The sequence below is a fragment of the Podarcis filfolensis genome, assembly GCF_964270895.1.
Source record: "Podarcis filfolensis genome assembly, chromosome: 15".
In the NCBI taxonomy this organism is placed as follows: Eukaryota; Metazoa; Chordata; class Lepidosauria; order Squamata; family Lacertidae; genus Podarcis; species Podarcis filfolensis.
Window position 1 is genome coordinate 13,629,290 of NC_139618.1, and position 25,909 is coordinate 13,655,198.

Here is a 25,909-nt window from a genome sequence, read left to right on the forward strand (position 1 = left end):
GAAAATATAGAGTTATAATATGTTAAGATATAGAGTTAAGATAAATGAAAGAGGGTAAGGATTTGTTGATTTAATTATGTAAATGGGAACACAAAAAGGGGAGGTGTGAGGAGGTCAAGGAAACAAGCTAATGAGTTTAAAGATACAAAAAAATGGATTTGTTTTTAATTCTTTCTTATTTATTCGTTTTTTTGCATTTTGTATTTTTATTTTTTATTTTTTCTACTTTATGTATTTTTGTATGTTTTTTTATTTCTTTCTTTTTATATGTTTTCTTTTTATTCTGTAAACCTTTGTTTTTTGTAAAATCCCAATAAATATTTTATTTTAAAAAAAGAGATAATACGATGCTGAACCAGGTGAGCCATTGGCCTGACCAGCAAGTTCTTCATATGTGAATATCTGGCTGGCCATTAGTTGGTTGGAGGATGCTGGTCTAGATATACCTTGGTCTGATCCTGCGGAGCTCCTTGGGTCTTCTCAGAAGAAGACGCTCACTGTGCAAGTGTGGCAACAGGAATTGTGGGGCTCCCTGGCTTTCACCATTTCACCAAATGCAGCAGAGACAAGCTTGTCTTCAAATGATTTCCTTCTTAAAGGCACCAGAAGAGGACAAGGGAAAGAAACAGCAGCACTCCCCCCAAACGCCCCATGCACCAACTTCCCTGCCCTCGAACCCAATGGGCGCTTGCAGAATTAGACGGTTTCTTGGTTGGGTTCAAACTCGGCTGCTTGTTGTCTGGCTTTCCGGCAGCTGCATCGGTGAGCGTCCTCTCCAGATGGACCGGCCGGCTGTTTTGGTCGCAAGCCACAACAATGTATCTCAAGCTGCTGGCTTCCGCCACGTATTCGCAGTCGTCCCCGTGTCCCTGAGAGAGCCTGCAGTTTGTGATGCGGAACTTTTTGGGGCTCTTTTTGTATTCCCGGTTCCGGATCACGTATGGCTCCCCCGCCGTGCACGCCTGGTCGACAACTTGCTCAGGAGCATGGATGAAAGTGTTGAGCGGCTTGCACCCGTTCTCGGTCTGAGAGATCCGCTTGTTCCGCATCTCACTGTTGCATTGGTTGTGGTCTATGTGATCCAGGAACGTGACGTGCTTCCTCTGGAAGGCCTTTGAGCTTTGAGCGTGGGAGACGCTGGTGGTGGAGATGGCGAGGAGGAACAGGCCCAGCAGAGGCGCCATCCTTGAAGCCATGCTGTCCGGCTGCACCTGCAGGGTTTGTATATGTACATCTTTAATAAAACTGTGATGAAACACGGGGCAAATCTGCAGCTTTAACAATCTTTCAGTGGGCTGTGTCCAGCAATAGTCTTACAGGGCAGAGACTGCTGGAACTATCAGAACACAAGCATCTCCACATGCTTTGCCCAATCCCCCTGCCTGGGACACTTACAGGAACATGGGAAGCTACCTTATACGGAGTCAAACAATTGGTCCATCCAGCTCGGTGCTGCCTACATTAACTGGCAACTGCTCTCCAGAATTTCAGGCAAGAATCTCTCGCATCCCTACCTGGAGATGCCAGCAGGGATTGAAACTGGGATTGAGCCCCCGAGCTAGGGCTTTTCTCATAAGGAAGAGCTGATGCTTAAGCATTCTGCTCTTTTCCTCTCTTGATGCTTTTGTAGAGAATGCTCTTTGCCTTTTTGGCAGGACCATGGATATTTTAGATACTTTTGAAATATTAGGGTTTTTGTTTTCGAATTTGTGTTCTTCTGTATCTATTTATTATTTGTAAGCCGCCTGGGGGGGCCTTTCCCTTCAGCCAAAAAATGGTATATAAAGAAACAAAACACTGCAAAGTAGACCCGTTGAAAGTAAATGGATATGACTAACTTGGTTCGCTTAGTTTCAATGGGTCTGCTTTAAGAAAATTCATTTCACAAAATTCATACACAGCTCAATTGTAATAAAACAGGGTTGCTGTTGTTAATGGAGAAATCCGAGGGCTCCCTTGGACAAAAAACAAGGACACCAGCCAGGAATACCAGAGCAAAACAGCAGCCAGTAGGCTTGGTCTTTATTGAAGACTGTCGCGACAGGACTCCCACCTGCCACCAGCTGAAACAAAATGGAAGCCCCGAACAAAAGAAGACCCCAACTTTTATTACGAATCCCCCAAGCTACACTCCTAGAACTACATTACAACTACATCATGACTACATCATTGACACATCACAAAAAGGAGGAGTTGAGGGAGGAGTTGTGGAGGTAACCTGAGTATCTTGTCACCTCGCTGGTTCCTCCTTTCCCCTTCCCCATGAGTCATTTCCAGAGGACAAAGGGGAGTTGGCAGTTTCCTGCCCCCAGAGGGAAGATCTGATCATTGTCCTTTGTTCCAATCCGTGTTGAATCCACTCCCATATGCAAGTCCTTTGTGACCTTGATGGTCTTCTGTCTGGGACCATCAAGGTTGTCATGCCAACTGGGTAGGGCTCCTGAATACGTGATGGTACGCTTAAGGGATTATGGTCATCCTGTATCAAACAGTCCCCCTTTGATAGTCCTTCCTTCATGGAGCAAAATAAAAGTGGACTGGTGTAAATCTGATGTACGGTTGATTTACTATGAATTTATAACACCGTATTTCAAGAGGTATCAATCCGGACATTTCTTGAGCATTTTTTGGGCAATCGCCAAAAAAGTTGTTGAGATTTGGGGGGGCAGAGTTGTTGAGCTCACCCCCCAGCTATTCACCACCGCCAAGCCACCCACGCCAAACCCAGAGCCATAGCCTGAACCGGAGCCATCAGTGCACAACACCCCCCCAAACCCCAGACATTAAAAATTCCCCTAGATAGGCATGTAGGCCCCCCCAAAAGAGACCATGTCAGGGATTTCCCAGACATGTGGCAAGTCTAAATAAAATCTCCAAGAGGTTTACGAAAAGAATAAAACAGCGAAATAATCAGTTAAAAAGAACTACTAAAACATTCAAAAATAATTAAAACCAGCTATACGCTAAACATTATACATGTCTGGAGAGGCAAAATGTTTTTAAGAGGCACTGAAGAGAGTACAGCAAAGGCACGGCTGCCTGATGTCAATAGGCAGGAAGTTCCACAATATAGATGCTTCCACACTAACAGAGCAACATCTTACAAGTGCAGAATGATTATTGTTATTCCCTCTAATAGAAAACTCAAGTGGCCAAGTGTTGACTGGACTGGAATCTAAATGTGGTCTACAGAGAAACCAGTGGGCTGCATCAGAATATATCTGCAGGAATGTGGAGCTTTCCAGCAACACAAAAATAAAATAAAATTATGGAAAACAAATGAAAAAGCCAGCCCCACCCCTTCTCAGAAGCCCAACCCAATGAGGACTATGCGTATCCAGCAGCCATGGAATGCTGTGTGTCAGCTGGAAAAGGAAAAGACAGGGAATGGTCTGCTGAAGGGGAGCCTGACTAGCTGGCTGGCACATTGAACAGGAGCACTCCTGTAGGGAGTGCCGATAATGCTGCAACATTTTGTTGCAAGAGGCACTTTTGCTCAGTGCCAAGGTCCCTTGCAAAAGAAAAGAAAGCAGAAAATAACATTCAGGGGGCGGCTGGGGAGGGGGAGATTAATGGAATCATGGAATTGGAGAATTGGAGAAGACCCTGCAGAAATACACAGGAGACCGAAACAGGGATCAAACCTGCAACCTTGGCATTATCAGCATCACACTCTAACCAACTGAGCTATCTAGTAAAGCGAAAGAGAGAAGAAGGCAAAGTACACAGCATGTTCTTGTCCCAGCAGACTGGATAAAATACATTGCAAATACAGTGGTACCTCGGGTTACAGACGCTTCAGGTTACAGACTCCGCTAACCCAGAAATAGTACCTCAGGTTAAGAACTTTGCTTCAGATGAGAACAGAAATTGCGCAGCGGCAGCTGGAGGCCCCATTAGCTAAAGTGGTCCCTCAGGTTAAGAAAGGTTTCAGGTTAAGAGCGGACCTCCGGAACGAATTAAGTTCTTAACCCGAGGGACCACTGTAGCTTAATTCCTTCCAGATTTGTTGCTACTGCCCTCCTGGCGAGAGAGAAGCCATCTTTGTTCACATCAGCAATGATGGGAAAAGACCTCTGTTTTCTTAAAACAGGGAGAGAGTGTTACTCACAATTTCCCCTGGCAGCCAGACCGGAAACAGACCCTCCTCTTCACCGAACCTACAAAGGAGCTGTTCTGCTTAGTCCCTCCGGTCTTCTGATCCAGTAGGAAGTTAGATTCAGGAGGAAAGTGAGCCTGTGGATTCTCCCATCTCTCAGCTAGCAGTTTGCTTGCTGGAACTTGACTCCCTTCCACTCCCTCTAAACTTTGTGGCTGATGAGTCATTTCTTTGCATGTCTGCACTTCGTTAGGATGGTTTATGCCCTGCCCCTCAGGCATCCACTCAAACAGGTTACAAAAGGCTTAAGACAGCATTTGTTTGTTTATTTATTGCACTTCTGTTCCACTATCTTTCTCCAAGGAGCTCAAGGTGGCTTACATGGTTCTCCTCCTCACCATTTTATCCTCACACAACCCTGCAAAGTAGGTGAGGCTGAGAGAGCGAGACTGGCTCCCAAGGTTACCCAGTAAGCTTAATGTGGCCAAGTGGGGATTTGAACCCTGGTCTCCCATGTCCTAGACCGACACTCCAGCCATGCTATGGCATGCTGGCTCAACTACAATTGGCGCTAAAACAGAATAAAATGACTCAATGTGATTCAGCCCCTCCCTCTAATCCCCTTACACTGACTTTCATGGGAATAAGTCCCCTTGAACTCTGTTTTCAGCAGAGTTCTATTCTATCAATAATGCCACATGTATCTCCACAAAGATAGCATTTCAGAGGTGTGGAACCACCACTGAGAGGTCCCTGCCCACCACTACCAGCCAGCCTCATGGTTCTTGCAGCCAGGGCAAAGAGCAGGACCTCTCCTGATCTTACAGTATTGGCAGATCCATACAGGTGCACAGAGTCCTTCAGATCACAAGGTCCCAAATCATCCAGGGCTCTAAAGACTCAACACAGCACCTTTAAATTGAGCCTGGAAAGGTAAGGCCACCAATGTAACCAATACATTTTGCCCTCCATGCCTCTCTGGGTGGCCCTCAGAACTCTTCTCCAGTTTTACTGGCTCAATTTTCTGCGGTAGATTAGGTTAAGAGGCATTGACTGTGATGCAGCTGTTAAAAGTACAGAAACTAGATTTGTACAGTACTATTAATTTATGGCATGGTGATGGCCAAGAAAGCTACACCTTTAGAATTTCTATCTGTTGTATAGCAGCTAAAGGCCCCAATAACCATGCCTGTGGGGGAAAAGAGGTGACAGCTCTCCTGAGGCATGAACCCTTATTGCTAGGATGTGTGAGGGAATTGCTCTGATTACACAGCCAAATGCACTCTGCACGCTATCAGAGACGTTTTATCTACTACAGTTTGGAAAGTTGTTTGTTGGTCCTCTATTTATTTGGACACTTCGTAAGATATCATCACTAAATTTTGCTTGATGGCTCCTGAGGTTAAGGAGGCAACTTTTGTCCGTGTTTGGATATAATTGGGTGTAATTTTGAATCAAGATAGCAAACTGAACCTTTCATGGCTGCACTGATTTCAACAGCTGATCTCAACATTGTACGGATTTTTGGGTTTCTTGCCATTTCCAAAGGAACGCCTGGTATAAAGCTGCTACTTTCACAGGTTCCCTATCATTCAAATCTAAGCAAGCTAAAATGGTGTGTATATCACACACTGAGTTTAATATCACAGTTTTGCCTCTTCACTAATTACGGGGATCCACTGTGTAGCGGTTACAGTGTTTGGACCGGATCCAAGTTCAAATTCTCGCTGCCATAAAGATATTAGGCAGAACACTATCTCAATCTAACCTACCTCACAGGGTTGTTGTGAGGAAAAAAATAAAAAGGCGGGGGACAGACTATATATGCTGCCTTGAGCTCCTTGGCTGAAAGCTGGGATATTAATGCATTAGTACATTTTCCCTTCGCTTTAAAGAGCCCCAAAAGCTATTATTTCACTGAAGCCACAGTGGTACGTTCCATTCAGTCCCTTCCTCTCCTCCTCTGTACGCCAAGGTGGTACAGCCCGCTTTGGAACACGGACAGAACCTCCCCGCCCGTCATCGATTGGAGCAATATTCTTGCTCTCTCTTCTCTCTCGCACACACCCTTGCAGGGCGTCAATAGGTATGTTCCAACACGCCTATTTATCTCTTTCCCCCCCATTCTTGCGCGCGCTGTTCAGTTGGTAGGCGCTGCCCGCTCTGATTGGCTGCGCCGCCCCGCAGCCGAAGCGACGGCGGCGTCGACAACGCTGCTGTTGCTGCCGCTGCTGGCAGAGTCAGTCAGTCAGCGAGTGGCCGACGGAGCGGGTTGTTCGGGGTCCCGCGTCTTTCCCCCGCCTCACCTCTTTCCCCGCCGGGGTCGCTGACCGGGATGGCGTCGGGTAGGTGGCCGCCTCCCTCGCTGGGGGAAACCGGGGCTTGAGGCTGTCACTGAAGGGGAGGCGGGAGGGGGCGTGGCCTCTGGGAGGAGGGAAGGACCCCAGCGGGTCTGGCAGTTGCCATATTTGAGGGGGTTGCGCCTGCGCAATGACTCCTCCCACAAGTTTCAGGCCCTTTTGCAAAGGTTGCGCTCGACTGATCCGCGAGTGCGCCTGCGCGCTCGCCCCACAGCTGACTCTTCTCACGTGCTCAAGGCCCCTTGGGACTATTCTTGGCCAGTCGAGGCGTGAGTGGCGCCTCAGTTTGTGGTTTATTTATTTATTTTTAAACTGGAATCCTTGAAGAAGGCTATATAATAGCAATATTATTTTATTTTTAAAAATAGTAATAAAAATGTTGTTGGCAATAGTTGAGTGTTTTACAGCTTTATAGTAATATATCGAAGTTTTTATGTTTTTGTAATTTGGGAAAGGCAATACAGTAGTCTTCAGTTAGTGGGTCGGGATCAACTGCTGGGTCATGTCTGATACAAGGTGGGTCACAGCAGGAGCACCACTGGCATGCAGATATATTTGAATTAAAGGTGGGTCCTGGATCTGAAAAGATTGAATATAATAATATTATTATGGTAGGGTTGGGAAACTTCAGGCAAATTTGCCCCCCTGGGTTTCCTTATTTGGCCCTTGGTGCTGTCCCCAGGCTGCAACCTTCGTTGGCAGTGTTTCACACCTTCCTTGAGTGTTTTTGCGTGGCTGGAATATGAACAGTTCCCTCTACTCCTCTCTCGGCCTCAGCCCGTCAACTACAATATAGTCCTATCTCTTTCCACAAGCCAGGGTCCTCCAGATGCTTGCTGGACTGCAGGTCCCAACATCCTTGACCACTGGCTACGTTTGTTGGGGCTGATTTAGTCCAAAACATCAGGAGAGCATCAGGTTTGAGAAGGCTGCTCTTAAGCGTGAAGGATGATGCTGGCTACTAATGGGGGACGCTTATGAGGCATATGTGCTCTTGCTGTTTGTGTGGAATGTTTGGCGGTGGTCAGAGCATAGCCCTTTCCAAGCGGCTGTTGCAGTCTTAGAGTTCTTTCGCAGTGGGAGTTCAAGTTGGAAATAGGCTTCTTGTAACTGAAGGGAGGAGAGAAGCAAAACAGTTTTTGGAAACACATTGCAAACTTCTGCTGGGCACAAGCATCTTTGAGAGGGTTCTGTGGCTGTTCACCATGGCTAGCCATGCACCTATATTAAATAGCAAATGATATCCAAGACGAGTTATTTATAGTTGTAGATACTGCACACCTCATTCACCGTGTCTGAAATCATGCTCAGCACAAGTACCCACCTGTCTTCTCAATTGTTCATCTCCAGTTGCTGACATCTCTAACAGAGGATCGAAAAAACAAATACTTAAGGCAATGATTGTCAAGCACTGTGAACTTTGGCCCCACATCTGAACTTCCTCTGTCTTGTGTCCCCCACCCTTTCAACCCCAGCACCAGCAATCTTTTCCACAGGTGAACATGCTGGGATTTTCATCTTCTGTTCTGTGCAGGACTGCAGCTACATGTGAGGGTCTGTGGCCTGGGATATTTATCTAAGACTGGCTTTAAAGGAGGGTCTCTCCTAGTCTCTCTTAAAAACACGTACAGGGAACTATTCTTGCAATAAGGCTGGGCCTCTTTTAGACTTTCTTCACATTATCAGGTTGGAATGGAGCAGGGAACAGAGTTACTGTCACTCCTACAAATCCAATATGAATCCATGATGGTCCTTTGCCAGTGGGCATTCAGCCATCCACACCCCTCTTTCCATTCTTGGCAGAAGGAATTTGAGATCCGGTCATTCCCTGCTACTTTTTGCTTCCCCTTCACACATTCTCCCACCTCTTGCAAAGTTTTGGAGACTATTGCCATGTGTTCGCCTCTACATAGTTCCATCCTTATTTCAGACATTGTGATATATTGTGATGTTTAGCTGCTGATATATTGCGATATTGAAAACCAGATGTTAACCAGCTCTACCATGTACTTTTTATATGTGAAAAAAGGGTAGTGGTGGAGCAGACAGAAAGCTAGAGGCCAAAACCTTCACTCAGCTGTGTGGAATAGTTCTCGTACTCAGAACAATTCCCTAGACTCCGGATTCTTTAATTCTACATGTTTGTTTTTTACACTTGACTCTATATGGTGGCCTTTGGGGTTCTAGGAGAAGATCCCATCAAGCCTGAATGTTAATTTTCATTTGCATGTAACTCGGGCAGTTTTTCCTGGCATTGGCAGCCTTGCTCTGATACGATTTAGAAGTCCCTAGTCACAGTTAAAACACATGGCTTCCCCCATAGAATCCTGGGAACTGTAGTTCAAAGGCACTGGGAATTGTAGCTCTGTGGGGGTAGTTTACACATGTTGAGGAACACAGTGTGCTTTAAATGTATGGTATGGATGTGATGCCCTGCTTCTCAAAGCAGACGAGCAGCATTGTAACACACATGCCTTGCTGCAAGAGAGCCTGAAATCATCTGAACAGAGGTTGTGCCAGCTTTCGTTATGAAAAATAAACTGTTGAGCTCCTCATCACAAATAACCAATTCATCATAATTTTTGGCTGAAAAGTTCATTTCTTATATAAGTGCCTATTTGGAATTTATTTTTGTTTTTGTTCCTTTAAGATTCTGGAAGTTTCAGCCATTCTGGAGATCAGCAACAAAGGTATGCAAATCTAATGATGATACCGTATAGGGCTTAAACCTGTGGAGAAAAACACAAGAACCCCCATGTTGTGGTGTAATATGTTGCTATCTTCTTGAGACTTTTTGGAAGGTTGGTAGTTACCATTCTGCCTCTCTCTTTTGGAATCGTTTTCCTCCATTCAAATTCCCACATGCAGAGTTACAGTTTATGTCCAAGCCATTTCTGCCACCCTCCCTTTTGCTCAGTGTTACCATTTAGCCTCCCTGTCCTGCTCTCCCAACCAGGTAAAAAGAACAGCTTGTGTACTTCCTCACAGGGAAACAAGTACAAATACCTGTCCCTTATATCCCTTTCTCTCCTGCCCAATGCTGTATTATTTTACAGTACTTTATTTAACAAGATTTAGATATCACTTAATCAGAAAAACCTCTAAGCGGTTTACATAAAAACAGTATAAAACATTCATAAGAAAATATTGGTAAAATCAAACTTTAAAAACAAGTGGACATAATAACTTTTATCAAGTACTGTATAGATAAAACCAACAGTTTAGAAACAAAAATATGTCATAAAATTGCTCACCTGGATAGGTTTGCCTAAACAAAAAAAGAGTTTAGCAGGCTTCAAAAGCAGTACAGTGGTACCTTGGTTTACAAACTTAATCCGTTCCTGAAGTCTGTTCTTAAACCAAACCTGTTCTTCAACTGAGATGTGCTTTCCCTAAAGAGGCCTCTCACCACCGGTGCCCTTCCACCGTTCTGGTTCCGTTTGTAGACGAGGTAGAGTTCACAAATCGGAACACTACTTCCAGTTTTGTGGAGCTTGTAAACCGAATTGTTCGTAAACAGGACTGTTCTTAAACCGAGGTTCCACTGTACAGCAATGATGCCTATCTAATAACAAGAGGCTCAAAGTTTCAGAGAGTAGGTGTCATGCTAAAAGGATAGATTCCTTGCAAGTGTGTAACGAACGTTATGTGGAATTTGTGAAAGTGCCATTTCACATTTTGAAGCAGTTGAACAGGCACAATTGGGGTAAGGCAGTCTTTCAAGTAAGCCGATTCCAAGCTGTTAAGGGTTTTATATACTAACAGTACTGTATTGATTAAAATGACTGGATGGCCCCCCAAATTCAAACTTTTCATTTGGATGACACAATTAAAGTGGTGATCTATAAAGTAGCCTCAACTGCTGTGGGTAAAATTCAGATCTAGTCACAAAGTGTGTGCGTATATGTCTAAACAAGGTTTGTTTTATTGCAACATAGGAAGCTGCCAAACTGAGCCATACCATTGGTCCATCTACTTCTGCATTATCTACATTGATTTGCAGTGGCTCTCCTGGGTTTCAGGCAGGAATATTTCCCACGCCTACCTGGAGATGTTGGGGAGTAAACTTAGGACCTCCCGCATTCAAAGCAAATGCTCTACCACTGAGCTACGGACCTTCCTTAATGTGAAAAAAAGTCTACATATAGTGCAGATTGAATTGCAAAAATAAGCCAGACCGCTGGTCTGGTTTCAAATGCCTAAAGCTGTACAAATTGGAGAGATAAGTCCGTGCTGAAGTGATGTCTTAAGTGAAGGCGTTCTTTGCAAATTACTTCTGATGTGAAGTTGGTCCAGTGGGAAATTAGCACTTATTGACGTGCTATAAAAGGAACTCAGTAATTCCTCTAGAGCTTTCTCCTTCCCCTGGTGCCCTTCAGATGTTTTGGATTACAACCCCCATCTGCCCCGGCATGATACAGCTTTGGTGACTGGAGATCATGGGGGTTGCAGCCAAAAACATACGGAGGCACCAAGTTGGAGAAGGCTGCTCTAAAGAGCCCAGGTGCATATGTTTTTTCCAAAGAGAACAAAGTGCCAGACCGTGTGCCACGTCTGGCTAGAAGGCGTCACTAGGGATTTCCAGAGTCACTGGTTTCTATACTTTCTGCTGGTCAACAAGAACACAGTTATGTCTCTGCAAGAACAGTTTGTGCCCTTCCCTAAACTTCAGGTTCTGTGCATAATGTTTGTGTGCCAGAAGTTGGCTTCAGTTCACAAAAGCTTAAGCTGCAACAAAGAACTGCTCTTTAAGATGCTGCAGGATGCTCAGATAGATGTGAATTCTTCTTTTTGCCCCTAGGGAGGTGCTGTGTGGAAATAACACTTATCTGCCACCTTCTCTTCCAGCTACACAGGATATAGCAATCAAGGAAATCAAAGCTATGGACAGGCACCACAGGTGAGCCAAATGACCACTTTTGTGCTGCTTTAAAAAATAAATAAATCACAGCATCAGTTTTTTTATGACAGGATCATGGTGTAATCAATGTCTTTCTTGGTCCTCTTGAGAGAGATAGACAGCTGGTATTTGAGTGAACTTTGTGGGAAGAAGGATCAAGTGTGACTAATGAGATACAAAAGGAGCCCATTTGAGATTTAGACTGCAGAAATTATACATGTGGATTGATAGAGTGCTTGCCATTAAAAGCAAGCATGATCTCACTCTATCATGAGTTATTCCTCATGTTATAGTAGAGTGGTAATGGTAGAGTGGAGAGATGCGGGTGGCGCTGAGGTCTAAACCACTGAGCCTCTTGGGCTTGCCGATCGTAAAGTTGGCAGTTCAAATCCATGCAATGGGGTGAGCTCCTGTTGCTCTGTTCCAATTCCTGCCAACCTAGAAGTTCGAAAGCATACCAGTGCAAGTAGATAAATAGGTACCACTGCGGTGGGGAGGTAAACGGTGTTTCCGTGTGCTCTGGCACTCGTCATGGTGTTCCGTGCACCAGAAGTGGTTTAGTCATGCTGGCCACATGGCCCAGAAAAGCTCTGTGGACAAACGATCTTGACCTGAAAGTGGAGTTAAGCGCTGCACCCCATAGTTGAATTCGACTGGACTTAACCATCCAGGGGTTCTTTACCTTTACATTTTGTAGAGTGGAAAGTCCTTCCAGGCCAGAGTTGAATCTGTATCAGTTTACTATAAGGCTGATTCTCCTGATGTATGATTTACCCAGGCAACTAAGCTGCTATGCACCTCATATCACATGCAATGTCAGGTATAGGGCATATGGGCATGGCTTGGCCAGAACAGCCTGTGGAGGCCTGGGAGAGGTCCTGAAGGTTCTCTGCTCCTGTGACAACTGGTTGGCGGATTGGTGCTGCCAGCTACTCCAGACTTCAGAGGGTTCTTTTTCTTGAGCCACATGAACAGAGGTAGTCTATAGCTTGCCCTGTTCAGCCTCCTTAACCTGGGACTGATTGATGCCACAATCATATTTATATCCCACACCCCAGCCCTTCTGCCAAAATGGCATGAAGAAGATTTGTACCTTGCAATATAATAAAGCAAACAGCAAACAAAATGGTAAAGCCAGTGAGTGAGGGGTAAGTGGGATACAATTATTTGGAAAATATAAAGCCTTAAAAAAACATATAGTGGGATACCCATTTAATCCTCACAGCTGCTTAGAAGCCTATTTTGGCTTCTAAGTTATGTAAAACTTAATAAATAACAACAACCCCGTATGGTAGGTTAGGCAGGGAGCCTGTGATTAGCCCAAGGCCACCCACTGTGCCTTGTGGCTAATCAGGGGATTCAAACCCAGGTTTCCCTGCCCAAAGCATACCGTTGTAGTGGCTGTCTTGGTTTAGTTCCCTGGTCTCCACAAATGCCTGTGGCCTGACTTCTCTTTTGCCCTCTTCCTGTTCGATTTCAGGGCTATCCTGGCTATGAGCAGAGTGGGGAGAGCTCCTCTTATGGGCAAAGTTATGGAGGCTATCAAGGAAACTATGGACAGACCCAGACAGGTTTGGCTGAGCATGCTGACATTTTTGTACGTGTGCACTGTTCAGGGGCAACCGTTTACCTAAAGCGTTCCCTGTTGGATCTTCAGGTTACGGGCAGAGCGGCCAGCAAGGATATGGGGGATATGAAAATCAGAACCAGAGCTCTTACAGCCAGGAGTCTTACGGCAGTCAGGGGCAGCAGAAAGAGCCATCAGGCAGGTAAGGAGACTGACTTGTTTTGCCTGAACCTGATAAAAGTATGTCACTAATTTAACTACTAACATCCTCCAGCTACAACTGCTGTAAAGTTCTCTGTGTTGTGAAGCAGTGAAAACTTGTAGAAAGATTGCATTGGCATTCTGATTGGGGGGGGGAAAGGGGGGATTCAGATTAATTCTGGCTTTCTTAGGCTTTTGCTGGGCCAATTTATATGCCTGCAATGAAATCTCCATTGTTTTCTGCCAGTTTCTGGGGGCGAAGATTGCTGGTGTAGATTATTGGCTGGGTGAGTTAAGCTGGGATTCTGCTTGTCGTTAGGATATAAGCAGAGGTGATTGTGGCCGTCCAGGAATTAGTCGTGATGGGGTTGGTTGAAATTGGGCTGATAGAAATTGGAGATTTTTAAGCAGAGGTTGGATGATCATCTGACAATGATTCTTCAGCAGTGGTTCCTACATTGTAGTTCAGTGACAGGGCATCTGTTTTATGTGCAGAATGTCCCAGGTTCAATCCCCAGCATCTGTAGGTAGGGTTGCGAAAGACTCTCTGTCTCAAGCCCTGAAGAGTGGCTGCATTTCATGGTATATAGCCGTGGGCTAGATCTGAAATTAGGGGTTGCTGGAAAGATTTAAAACAGGGATGCAGAAAGGGGAGGTATGGGGAAGTCGCTGAAAGAAGGTTTAAGGAAAAAAAGGTCAAGATATTATACGTGTTTGTATGTTTGTTTGTTTTTGTATTGTGTTGTATTGTCTTTTAATATGTGTTGAAAAACCAATAAAAAATTTATATTAAAAAAAAAAAGCAGTGGGCTAGATGAGCCAGTGCTATGACTGTATTGAGCAGCTTCCTGTGCTCCAGATGCCAAAAAAGCGTGCTATCATGATCTGAGTTGCCGTTGACTTGACTGCCTTGGAACTCTGTCCTGTATATGCATTGTCAATAAACCGACGAAACTTCTGCACATTTCGGTCATGCTTCTTCATCAGTTTTCTCCTCTGCTTCAGCAATAGGACTTCCTATGACCAGAAGTCCAATTATGGACAGCAGCCAGGTTCATATAACCAGCCCTCAGGTTACAGTCAGCCACCAGGCTCCTATGACCAACTGTCGGGTTACAGCCAGCAGCCGAAGCAGTTTGACCAGCCGTCGGGCTACAGCCAGCAAGGACAGCAGCAAAGCTCATACGACCAGCAGTCAGGTTACAGCCAAAACCGAGGCTCCTACGACCAGCAGCACGATTTGGGGCCACAGCAAGGCTCCTACAACCAGAAGTCCAATTACGGGCAGCCGCCAGGATCGTATGGCCAGAACCAGCCGTCCTACCAATCCCAGCAGAAGGAAAGCTATGGCCAGAACATGCAAGGTAAGCCTTGCACAGGCTACCCAGAAATGTTTAACGAAAGCAGCATCACATGCTTTGGTAGCTTATAATCCTCCAGGGTCACTTAGGCCACATTTACACCATACATTTAAAGCACTATGATACCATCATGGCTTCCCCCAAAGAATTCTGGGAGCTGTAGTTCGTTAAGGGTGCCTAGTTGTTAGGAGACGCCTCTTGTCTATCAGTCCACAGTAACTGCTTTGTAATTCTTCAGATGATCGTCGTGAGAAGAGTAGGTATGGCGAAGACAACAGAGGCTATGGTGGGCCCCGAGGAGGTGGAAGCAGGTTCGATTCTGACAGCAGAGGTCCGATGTTGGGCTTAAGGTAAAGGATTTTTACACTAGTAGCTGCAGAGGTTGTATGTGGCTGCCTCTCCCACTGTTTTTCAGGCTTGCTTGGGTGGATGCTCGTGCAAAAACATGTGAGCCTTTGAGATTTGAAGGCAGTGGATTTTTTTTTCTTCAAGCACTCTGTGATGGGTACTGCCTGAAAACTGGACAGAATTGGTGGGAATAGCATACAAACCAAGATTCTCCAATGTAGAAATGGAATCTCTTTCTGCAAGATAAAATAACTGGGTATCATGGGACACCTCCAGTGCCTGTTGACCAGTAGGATCCAGCCATACTTTCAGCAAAGAATTCGGCTACACTAGTTGGTTCATTTTAACAAGTGAGGTGGGCAATGATTCTTCTCAGCTGACAGGTCCTTCACCTTTTAACAGCACCTTGGCCTGATTGTACCATGAGAAAACCAAGTCAAACAGCTGTTATAAGCCCTGTTCAGGCATTTTTGACTTAAATGACTCTAGTCAGGGTCCCTGGCCTTACCCTGCCATTCTTCCTTGCCAGCCCCACTGCCCACAGTATTTGTGGGTCCGCAATCTAAAGTGTGACCTTGATCGTGCCAGGTTTTAAGTCACATGGGGAACCTACGTCCGCCCCCGCCCCCATGCATGGACAGTGAGCGCTCTGGGGTGAAGTCAGTAAGCATTGCCCCAGAGTTGGAATTGTGCAAGTCCTGAAAACCCCAGCAAGGCTACGGCCACCGGAACAAGTTGAGCTAGGTTTTTTTCTGTTCAGTTGGCGACCCTGGTGGGCATTGAGCTGAGGCACCCATAAGCTTGGGCCTAAGCTGGGATTGGGTGCCTGGTTTTCCCCAGGCCCAGTTCATAAAGTCATGCCAGCTTTTCTCCCCGTTTTACACCTCAGCAAGCCAACTGGATGAACACTCTTCCTTAGGGTAATGATTTAAAGTTGAGCATACAAGCTCTGGCTGCTGTGTTCCTAAGGCTATATCAGCATGATTTAGTCAAGCAATTCTGACTATTAAAGACAGCGTGATGTCAAGCGATACTGAAAATATAATTGATAGTTTACTATTGTTCATGATTAGCAAGCATTCCCTTAAATTATGTTACCAGCTAAGATTCTCAAACCCAACTTAGGATGGTTGATTTCCAGCTTGATGAAGCTCCGTGAGCTCTGTGGAGTGTTTATGGCAGGCAGGGATATACTGGATTTGCTGCCCAGACAGAAGGAATTCTCTGCTTGTCTGTGTGGCTGGCTATCTGTGGCCAGTTTCTTACCAGAGCAGAGTCTAGTAAAAGCAGGTTTGTCACACGGCAACTTCAAGACAGTGCAGGCTATATCTGCAGTGCTGGAAGCTGCCTCATAAAGCAGTCTGTGTGAAGCCAGTGGTGGGCAATAAATGTTTCCACATTGCTAAACAAGATTTGCAGTGGTGGCTGCTCTTCCAAAGAGATTGGAATAGATGTGGGGAAACCTGAGGCCTCTCAGTAGCCCCACTCCATACACACCTCTGATTCTTTCCCTTGGCTGGAATGTGTCCTTTAAATTGTAGTGATTATTCATGCTTGGGTGGAGGATGAAGAGAGGTTTGTGTGTGTAGAAATGTCTGGCTTTAATGTGGCTGGAAGGTACCCTATTTCCCAGAGGTCCATAGCATTCCTGGTCCCATTCTCTTTCACGGCTGCTTATTCCCGTGCTTGCTACCATTGGCATGTGGCTCCTAGGATGTTGTCCATGAAGGGGTGCAGCTTTCTGGCTGAGAAGGGTTCCCTGCCCCTGGAATGCAGCTTGCATCTAGACAGGCAATGCTGGAGAGAGGTAGCATACCTGTTGAGATGTGCCAGGCCAAAGCTCAGGTTGCCCATTGATGCTTGTGTAGGAAATAGGGAGAGGGGGCAGAAGCTTGGCGGAGGACTACTTGCTATATTGCACCTCTGCAGGTTCTCAAAAACAAGGTATAAAATAGAACCAGATTTATTAAGGTGAGGCAAAGCTGCGTATATGTTTCCTACCCTGGTCAGGGGAGGGGGCCAAATGCAGCCTTCTGGGTTCCTGTATCTGGTTCACAGGACTCTTTCCAAAACACATCCTTTCCCTCAGCCAAACCCCATCTTCCCCAGGCCATCCCCTTCACCAGCCCTGCATCATACTCTCCTTGAATGTTTTTGCCTGACTGGAATGTGTCCCTGAACTCTTGCTTGCCTGGGTGGGGGATAGAGAGGGGTCTTGGTGTCGAAAGGTACCACCCAAAGGTAAAATGTACGCCTGTTGCTTCACTCACTTTTGCCTTTGCCCTGCCCACTGCTGCCATTTTGCTCCTAGAGGGGATGTGGCCCTTGGGCAGAACCAGTTTCTTCACCCTGGCCTTTGGTGTTCCACCTGCCTTCTCTGCAGCTGAATCTGCTGGCCACCAGGGTCAGAGAACCTGGAGCTTTGCAGATGTTCCTGGACTGCAGCTCCCATCATCCCTGACCATTGTTCATGCTAGCAGTGGCAGGCTCTTCCCCCCCTCCACACACCTTGCTTTAAATTATGCACTGATGAATCCCTTTACCTGCAAATTCTGGAGTTAAGTACTGGCTTCCAGTTTAAGTTTAAATAACAATAAATAGTGTGCCACTTGGTGAAATAGGTCCCTACCAGTCAGGAGTTAAGGAACGTTGGTTGTGCTTTGCGGCCACATGGGACTGCCACTGGTTGGAGTCTTGTTTGGGTGGAAGGTGAGAAGGCACAGGCCCCACTTAAGCTGATGATGGAAGAGGGCCTTGCCTTCTCGCTCCCTCTTGTGCCTCAGGTTAAAGCGTTTGACAAGCCCTTGTGGGAGCTTAAGCTACGAAGTGCGGCTGGACAGAAACCAGGCGCTGCTACTTGAGGGCAGAGGAAGAGTGTGTTTTGCTGACACAGAAAGGAAAGGGCAGTGGTTCAGAAGCGCTTGGTTGTAGCTTGCTCAGGTTCAGAGTGGAGGAGTTGGGTGGGTGGGTGGCATAGTTGAGTGCAGTAGGTCACAACTATTAAAATAACTGTCTATAACCGGATACAATTTCTGTTGTGTGTCAGTATCTCTAAATATAAACCTTCTCTGATGTCCAGCAAACCTAACTGGCGTTATAGACTTTACAGCCACATTCACACCATGCATTTAAAGCTCTATGAGACATGTGTTTAAACAGTCCTGGCTTCCCCCAAAGAATTCTGGGAGCTGGAATTTCTTAAGGGGGCTGAGAGTTGTTAGGAGGTCAGTATTCCCCTCCCACAGCTCCCTGTGAAAAGGGAGAATTGTAGCTCTCAGAGGGGAATAGGGGTCTCTTAATAACATGCAGCCCCCATGACAAACCACAGCTCCCATAATTATTTTGGGGAAGTTGCAGCGCTTTAAATGTATGATGTGAATGTAGCCAATCTTTATTTTCTCTTACTGAGAACAATTTTTTTCCCATTTACTTAGATCTGGATATACTTGTATTTCTTTAGCACTTTGAAAATCTGAATCCTCCTTTTTAAAAAGCAAAAGAAAGCCTCCAGAACTTGGAGAGGGGCAGCCATGACATTCCCAAACTGATATGACAGCCCTGTGTTTGGTTCCAAATGTGACCTCTCTGTTTATAAGACTTGGAGTCACTCTTGCAATGCAGGGAGGCTTGAATGAGAGCAAAGGTTGGCATTCTGAAGCTTGTTCCCTTGTTCCCTTCGCATATGTAAAATAATTCCCAAATAAGGAATGAGTCTGCTCATGACTGTAGGTCAGTCCTTTTTTGAGTGTGAAGCATTTCCTGGATTGGAGTTTAAAAACTGGATGTATTTTTGGGCCTAAGTTTTAGGACCAAAATTATTTATTTATTTGCATTGTTTTATCCCACCCTTCCAATGCGCTCTGGGTGGTTTACAAGCTTCCCCTCCCTCCTTTTTTTTTATCCTCACAGCAGCCTTATGAGTTACGATAGGCTGACAAATAGTGACCAGCCTTAGCCTGAGAGAGAATGACTGACCCATGTTCATGGAGTGAACTTCATAGGCTGCTGGGGCTTTGAACCTATATATCAAACCTAACCCACATGCTTTGCTGCACAGCTAAGAACGCAGATTTTATTGGAAGCCAGAGGGTGGCATTTCTCCAAACTCATGAAAGGCTGTCCTTTAAAAAAAGAGCCAGAGTATATTTTACCCCACCCTTCCTGCCATGAGTTCAGGATGGCACATAGAACTTCCTCCTCTTGTATCCTCACAACAACCTTGTGAAGAAGGTTAGGTTGAGAGGGAGGCTTGGCCAAAAGTGAACTTCATGACTGATGCAGATCTTCCTTGTCAAACACTGTGGCTGCTAGTCCAGACTAACTGTAGTTAGCCTAGAAACAGTCTCCCTCTCCCCCCCCCCCCCCGCTCATGCATATGCACACCCACACATCTTTTGCAAGTACTCAAATGGGTAGGAAAGCAAGCAATGATTGAGTGTGAAAAAAGGAAACCCACACTGTTTGGAACTTCAGCTGTGTGTAAAGGGAATTCTGTGGTAAGCAATTTTTAAGCATTCACTGTAGGATGTTTGCTGGTGGCAAGCATTCTCTCTGGCTTGTGCCCTTGTGAATAGAAAACTGCATTATTCTTTATTTCTTTATCATGCACCTGCTGTCTATATAGTGTGCATAAACTTCTGCAAAGGACAGATCAGACCTTTCCCCTCGAGCGTGTGCACAGTTAAAAATAAACACACCCCTCCCCCAAAACAAAACCCCATGATCAACCAGTCACAGCAGATAAACTCCTTGGTCTGAACAGAACTCATGGTTTGTTTAGGACAGAGCTCAAGAAGCAAACCCAGTGGGATGGTGGCTGCAACATGCACACCTGTTGAGCGCATCCCAGGTGTAAATGGCATCTTACCAATTACTACTGGGATTTGGGGCTACAGAAGTGGGCCTGGGAACACCTGCATACCTACCCTCTTCTCTTAATCAATGAGACTAACAAGAGCTCCAGAGCAGGAGCTGAGCACGTGTTACTTATTGCTGAAGGAGTGTGTGCCAATTCTTAGGGGACGCATTCAGCAGCTGCACGGTAACATTCAGTAAGTGTGGCTTTTGAGCCCTTGGGCTCAGGGTGTAGAGACTTTAAAAGAAGGAATCACTTCTTCAATTTTTCCTCTACAGTGGTGGTGACCGAGGTGGCTTCAAAAATTTTGGTGGTAAGTGCTGAGCATCGGAAATAAAACATTTCAGTGGAAATTCCACATTAAAAGGCCAATAAATAAATAAGTAACAGTCTTTAAAAGCCACCAAATACCATGTTCCATTAGAAGCATTTTTTTTTTGTTCTCTTTGTTTTCCCTCTTTGAGCTGAGGCTGGTGTGTACGTGTGCTTTAAAAGAAAAAGAAAATAAGGTGCTCGTAATAATAAAGTTAAAAACCAGGATTCCGGTTTCTTTTCTCTTCCTTTTGTCCATTTGCATGAAAGGATTTTTGTTGTTGTTCCTTTCCTTGCCACTTAGTGGCACGTAATGCAAAGTTCTGCTAAGCAAAACCTACCAGTGAGAGAACAATCGCGGCACACGACTTGAGAATGGCCAGCCAGGACCCACAAGATGACCCCCCACCCCATAAACCTGGGTGGCAGATGCCACAACCTTCGGTTTTAAAAAAAAGACTGTGACCAGTTTTCTTCTTGGATGCACCTTCCTTCATTTTTAATCATCTCTTCTAAATCTTGTCTCGGCTTAAGGGTTGTTGCATATACCTTTTCATTAATTCAGAATTCATTTACGTCGTCAGTTTGTGTATCGTCAGGTGTTGTTGTTTTTTGGCTAAAATACCCTTTGGTTTTTCTCTCAACCATTTCTCAGGTCAGAGGGATTATGGGCAGAAGCCAGACACAGGTAAGCACATCAGCATATAGCTCCACAGCCTTCTATTATTTCCTTCACTTTCAATGGCGGCACACAGCAGTCTTCCTCTTTAATGGGGAGGTGCACCAATCTTCTTAGGTGCTTTATGTTCAGCCTGGCCAAGAGAAGGCTTGAGAGCTGATGTAAGAGGGCTGTCACATGGAAGATGGAGTGATCCTGTTTTCTGCTGCTCTAGAGGGTAGGAAATGAAATATCCTTCATTAGGCATAGCAAACCACACATTATCAAACAAACACCGTATACAAATTGTATAAATACGAACTCAACATAACAAAGTTTGTCCCAGTCAGATCTTTAACTCCAGATAAAATCAGTTTGCATAAATAATGCAATACAACACTACCACCTCACCAATCAGTTAAGAACCACTAAATCTCTTTATAATGGCCCAGTCTTTCTACATGGACAGCACTCAAAAATTCAGCCACTATTAAAGTAATTTGATCATTCCTGTCCGAGAGCAGGTCCCGAATCGTTAGAGGGTAGGATCTGAACCAACTCATTCAAATGACAGGAGTGTCTGACTAAACATTAGGAAGAACTTTCTTAGGGTAAGAGCTGTTTGACAGTGGAATGGGCTCCCTCTGAGGGTGGTGGACTCTCCTTCATTGGAAGCTTTGAAACAGATTTTGTATGGGCACCTGACAGTGATTCTTCATCTGTGGTTCATGCATTGAATGGGGTTAGACTAGACGACCCTTGGGTTCCCTTCCGACTCTACAGTTCTATTATTCTATTTCCTAAACTTAAAATGATTAAGTTCTCTGACACAACTTCCCCATATACATGCAGAGCTTTCCATAAGATTGGGGGGGTGTTGCCGATGAGCCTTGCAGATGCAATGGTGACTGTTCTGACTTGAGTAGTCTTGGAAATCTGTTCCTTCTAGCTTGGCCCCTGCAGAAGTTATTTCAGGTTCTAAAATAACTCTGGCTCCTCTGTGATGTAGATTCGGAGTCTGACAACTCTGATAACAACACCATCTTTGTACAAGGACTGGGAGATGACGTTTCAACAGATCAAGTTGCGGAGTATTTCAAGCAAATAGGTGTCATTAAGGTGGGTGAAGTAGTAAAACTACTTACAGAGAAACCTGGTAAGATTGTGGGGACGATGCCGTTGAGGCAGGTGATAGTTCATAACAAAATCCTCAAATGGATAAAAGCAAGGTATGTCTCCTAAATTGGATGACCAATCAGAAAACTGAGGCATTTCAGGTTTCTGATTGGAGCATACTTAAGGTTGGACTTGGTGGGTGTCCATAATTGTAGGGCAAGCATCAGACTTATTCTTTACACACAACACCCTGGTGTCGGTGCCTTAGCTGTCTGAATTTGGTCTCTGACAATCTCAGGAAGTCACTGGCATGGTGGGTGTAGGAAAGCAGCTGGCTTTTCTGTCTTGAGTCCAAGAAGTTAATTATACCTTCCCTAACTGTCATGGATTCAGCTAGAAGTTACTCTTGTTCCTGTAGGACTTGGTGGTGATGAACTCTTGTTAACCAACTCCCAAAATCTGTCTGGGTTTTCCCCCTTCACTGTCACCTGGCCTCTGTTTTTGATGATGCAATTTCTTGCCGGATCTCTACCAGTGGAAGTTCTTAAGAGTGAAAAGACCAAAAGATTAGTGATCCAACTTCCTGTCCATATGGAGACCCGTCACCTATTAGCCTCCGCTCAAAATTTTCGCTTGTACCAATGTGCACATCCATTGCAAAAACATAGCTGTTACATGTTTTCAGATATATATTTGAGGTGTGGGTGGGGATTCACTCCTCTGGCACCCAACAGCCTTTCTCTAGTTGCTGGTGCTCCAGAGCAGGAGGTTCCAGCCTTCTTAGGTCAGTGGCACTTTTTGGAAATTTGAGAGAGTGCCATGGGCACCAGTCACACAGTTTGTGGCTTAATCTGCAATGTCTAGAAGATCAGAGAAAGCCAGAACCATAACACTGTGTGGTCCTGCCCCACATTAGTCCCCCACCACCAATGCCAGACACAGCAGTTCTGTGTTATATGGAGGGTGACGACAGGCCTTTCTCTCTTTTTTCTTCCCAGACTAACAAGAAAACTGGCAAACTCATGATTAACCTCTATACAGACAAGGATACTGGGAAGCCAAAGGGTGAAGCGACAGTGTCTTTTGATGACCCACCGTCTGCTAAGGCAGCCATTGACTGGTTTGATGGTAAGACTGGCCTCCTTCATCTCGGTAGCCAGTACATGATTCCCCTCCTCCTTTTTATGCAGCAGTCTTAAAACAACTAAGATCAAGAGTGATGGTGAACTGGAGGCTTCTTTCACAACAGGATCTGGAGAACTCATGGCTTGCTAATTTGCCCTGCTTTCTCTCTCTCCCTCCTGCTGGCTCAATTAAAGGTTCTTGTAGGCACCAACTAGCTTTACTTTATAACATATAGTCCTTGAGATGCAAGATGTTGTAGTACAACATCTCACATCATCCACAGCCAGCACGGCCCATGTTTGAAGGGTGGTGGGATTTGTAGTCCAATGGCATCTGGGAACCAAAGGTTAAGGAAAGCTGCCTCAGATTTTTGGAGCTGGGTTTTTTTTTGGGGGGGGTGAGAGCACAGGGAGTACATATCCTCAGTCAAGTAACCGAGCTTTTAGCCATCTCTTTTAGGATCTGTGATGGAAGGTTTCTTTTTCATTGTGCCTGAGCAGCTGTGGATTTTTCTTTCCTTCCTTTTAATTAAAAAAACCAAGAATTATTATTATTATTATTTTTTTCAGGAAAGGAATTCAACGGCAGTGTTATCAGGGTTTCCTTTGCAACCAGACGGCCTGAATTCCTGCGAGGAGGCAATGGAGGTGGTGGTGGTGGTCGCCGAGGTAGGAACAGGACCACCTCCCCGGTCTCCTTTGCATATGATCCAGAGGTGCTGTTATTTTGAGACTGAGTGTGGGAGCAACTTTCTCCCCTGAATCTCTTTTTGGCTGTCCCTCTCTCCGAAGCAGGGAGCAGAGGCCATTCTGATGCTTTTCAGCTAAGTCCTACCCACATGTGTTTCTTTGGTTTAACTGCAATGTATTTGTGACAGCAGGTTCCCGAGGAGGGGGCTTCGGAAGAGGCGGCGGCTTCCAGGGCCGAGGCGGAGAACCCAAAAGTGGCGACTGGGTTTGTCCCAACCCGTAAGTTCCTATCCTTAGGCCTGCATCTGAATAAGGGCTTCATCATCTTCCATGTTGGAACATAGGAAGCTGCAATGCAAGCTGAGCAGCATAGGGTATCTGTGGCCCTCCAGATGTTGTTGAACTTGAGAGTTGCACCATCCCTAACCACTGGCTGGGCGCTGAGTCCAGGTTAGGTTGAGAGCGAGCGACTGGTCCAAGGTCACCCGATGGGTCTAATGGCCGAGTTTCAACCCTGGTCTCCCACGTCCTAGCCCAGCCAGGACTCTAACCACTACACCACACTGGCTATTATTTTTATTGCATTCTGTTTTATTGATGGTATTTGTAGTCTGCTCCTCATATGTTTTCAGTCACAGGGCTGGAAACAAAAGTAATAAAAATAAACGCCATATACAAAAATTGCAACAACACAATTTAGCATTTCCAAGTGTCCCCCCCTAAAAAATCCAGAGCACTTTCTAAAACGCGTGTTTCCTTGTTTCCTTCAGGAGCTGCGGCAATATGAATTTTGCCCGTCGAAATTCCTGCAATCAGTGCGATGAGCCCAGGCCGGATGATGGGCATCCATCAGGAGGAGGTGTGTAAAAAAACCCAACCCCAAAGCAAACCATAACCCCAGAAATGGGGTGGGGGGCAGGATGCCACAGCTTGGAGAAAGCCTTCCCTTGTGTTGCTCATCTTGCTTCCCCCCCCCCCCAGACTTCCGCGGCCGGGGAGGCTTTGGAGGCGACCGGGGATTCAGAGGCCGCAGAGGTGGTGGCTTTGGCGGAAAAATGGGAGGCCGGTCAGTGCTGAATTTATTTACTTATTGGAATGGCCAAAGGGCATGTTAGATCTGGGATTTACCCAAATCAGAATTCCCCATCATTGCATCTTTGGCCACTTTCACACCCTACATTTAAAGCGCTACGATACCACTTTAAACTGCCAGGGCTTCCCCCTCCCAAAGAATCCTGGGAGCTGTAGTCTCTGAAAGGTGTTGAGAGCTGTTAGGAGGCCCCTGGTTCCCCCTTACATGGCTCCAGTTTCCCATAGTTCCCTAAGACGAGGGATTGATTGTAAAACCAACCAACCCCCAAAATGCAAGTGTTTTTCATAGAATAATTTAAAATATTCAGAAGAAGGAACTGATAAAAATGAACAAGCTTTAAAAAGAAGTAGACACAGTACAATGAACGGTTTTAAAAACAAAAGTGTTATGTCTAGATAGGCCACAGGTCAGGAGATGATTTGTTACCTGCCCTTCACCAGCAGGTCCCGGAGCGGGTTGCAACAGTTTTAAAATTCAGAGTTAAAAGCAGTTAAAACATACTACATCCACAGGCATAGGTTGGGTCCTGGAAATGCACATCTCAAGAGTCAAAGGCCAGAGGAAGGAGATGAGAAAAGGGAAGTTTTTTGGAAAACTTGGCTTAGGGTGCCTTGACCACAGATTTACACCTGGCCCATTGAAGCTGTCCAGACCTTTACTGCTTGCAAGGGTGCCAGCCAGGTCCATAGTCCAGGTGGCTGGTTCTAGGGTGCAGTCACTGGACATGAAGGTATTCGGGTTAAAAAAACAACCTCCTTTCTTTCTCTTCCAGAAATGACTTCAGAAGCGATCAACGCAACCGACCCTACTAAGAACAGCTGTGAAGGTCCCCCCTCCCTAACCCATCTTTCTGACGGCTTTTCACAGCAAACTTTGCTGAGTTTCGCCTGCTGCTTTATACCCCACATGCCCTCTTTTGGATAGTGGAATTAAATGTGAAATTGGATTTTTTTTTTCATTTGGCGGGAGGGAACTTGGGTCAGATTCCTCCCCCTCCTTTTTTATTTTACTTTTAAAGCAAGTCGATCAAAATTTTCATCTTCTAATTTCCATCACCCCCCCCCTCCCACCACCCCCAACTCTCCATCACCTAAAAAAAAAAGAAAAGAAGGCTCTCTCTTCCACGGGCTGTTGAAAAAAAAGAAGGAATGAAATTGTAAAATATTTGCCAAAAATCTGACATGTTTTATAATTCAAACAATAAAAGCTGATTGTTTATTTGTGA

At 45.4% G+C, this 25,909-nt stretch overlaps 2 protein-coding genes across 7 annotated transcripts; one reads left to right on the top strand and one right to left on the bottom strand.

Annotated features, from left to right (window-relative positions):
• Positions 1 to 571: 571 nt before the first annotated feature.
• On the bottom strand, positions 572 to 6,511 carry LOC310750178 (ribonuclease pancreatic-like). 2 transcript variants are annotated; one of them, XM_083588058.1, is made up of 2 exons: positions 6,406 to 6,511; positions 572 to 1,211 (listed from the first exon to the last, which is right to left on the bottom strand). In XM_083588058.1, exon 2 carries the CDS (start codon positions 1,194 to 1,196, stop codon positions 594 to 596), a length of 603 nt encoding a protein of 200 aa, XP_083444184.1. In that variant the 5' UTR covers positions 1,197 to 1,211; positions 6,406 to 6,511; the 3' UTR covers positions 572 to 593. The 2 variants fall into 2 exon arrangements, with proteins under 2 accessions (XP_083444184.1, XP_083444185.1); XM_083588059.1 differs by lacking the exon at positions 6,406 to 6,511 and adding an exon at positions 4,112 to 6,140.
• TAF15 (TATA-box binding protein associated factor 15) lies at positions 6,302 to 25,909 on the top strand. 5 transcript variants are annotated; one of them, XM_083587827.1, is made up of 16 exons: positions 6,308 to 6,444; positions 9,110 to 9,149; positions 11,308 to 11,359; positions 12,840 to 12,930; positions 13,017 to 13,128; positions 14,133 to 14,491; positions 14,727 to 14,838; positions 19,970 to 20,004; positions 20,659 to 20,691; positions 21,671 to 21,780; positions 22,776 to 22,905; positions 23,472 to 23,570; positions 23,780 to 23,870; positions 24,362 to 24,450; positions 24,573 to 24,657; positions 25,457 to 25,909. In XM_083587827.1, exons 1-16 carry the CDS (start codon positions 6,435 to 6,437, stop codon positions 25,494 to 25,496), a joined length of 1,488 nt encoding a protein of 495 aa, XP_083443953.1. In that variant the 5' UTR covers positions 6,308 to 6,434; the 3' UTR covers positions 25,497 to 25,909. The 5 variants fall into 5 exon arrangements, with proteins under 5 accessions (XP_083443957.1, XP_083443953.1, XP_083443954.1 ...); XM_083587828.1 differs by having other exon boundaries at positions 23,783 to 23,870; XM_083587831.1 differs by lacking the exon at positions 12,840 to 12,930 and having other exon boundaries at positions 6,302 to 6,444; positions 12,976 to 13,128; positions 23,783 to 23,870.

What these genes read in the sequence shown, in the direction of transcription:
- LOC310750178 (XM_083588058.1), bottom strand. Translation starts at nt 1,196, where the DNA reads ATGGCTTCAAGGATGGCGCCTCTGCTGGGCCTGTTCCTCCTCGCCATC.
- TAF15 (XM_083587827.1), top strand. An exon ending in TCTGGAGATCAGCAACAAAG is followed by an intron (nt 9,150 to 11,307) that starts GTATGCAAATCT and finishes CTTCTCTTCCAG; the next exon opens with CTACACAGGATATAGCAATC. An exon ending in GGTCCGATGTTGGGCTTAAG is followed by an intron (nt 14,839 to 19,969) that starts GTAAAGGATTTT and finishes TTTCCTCTACAG; the next exon opens with TGGTGGTGACCGAGGTGGCT.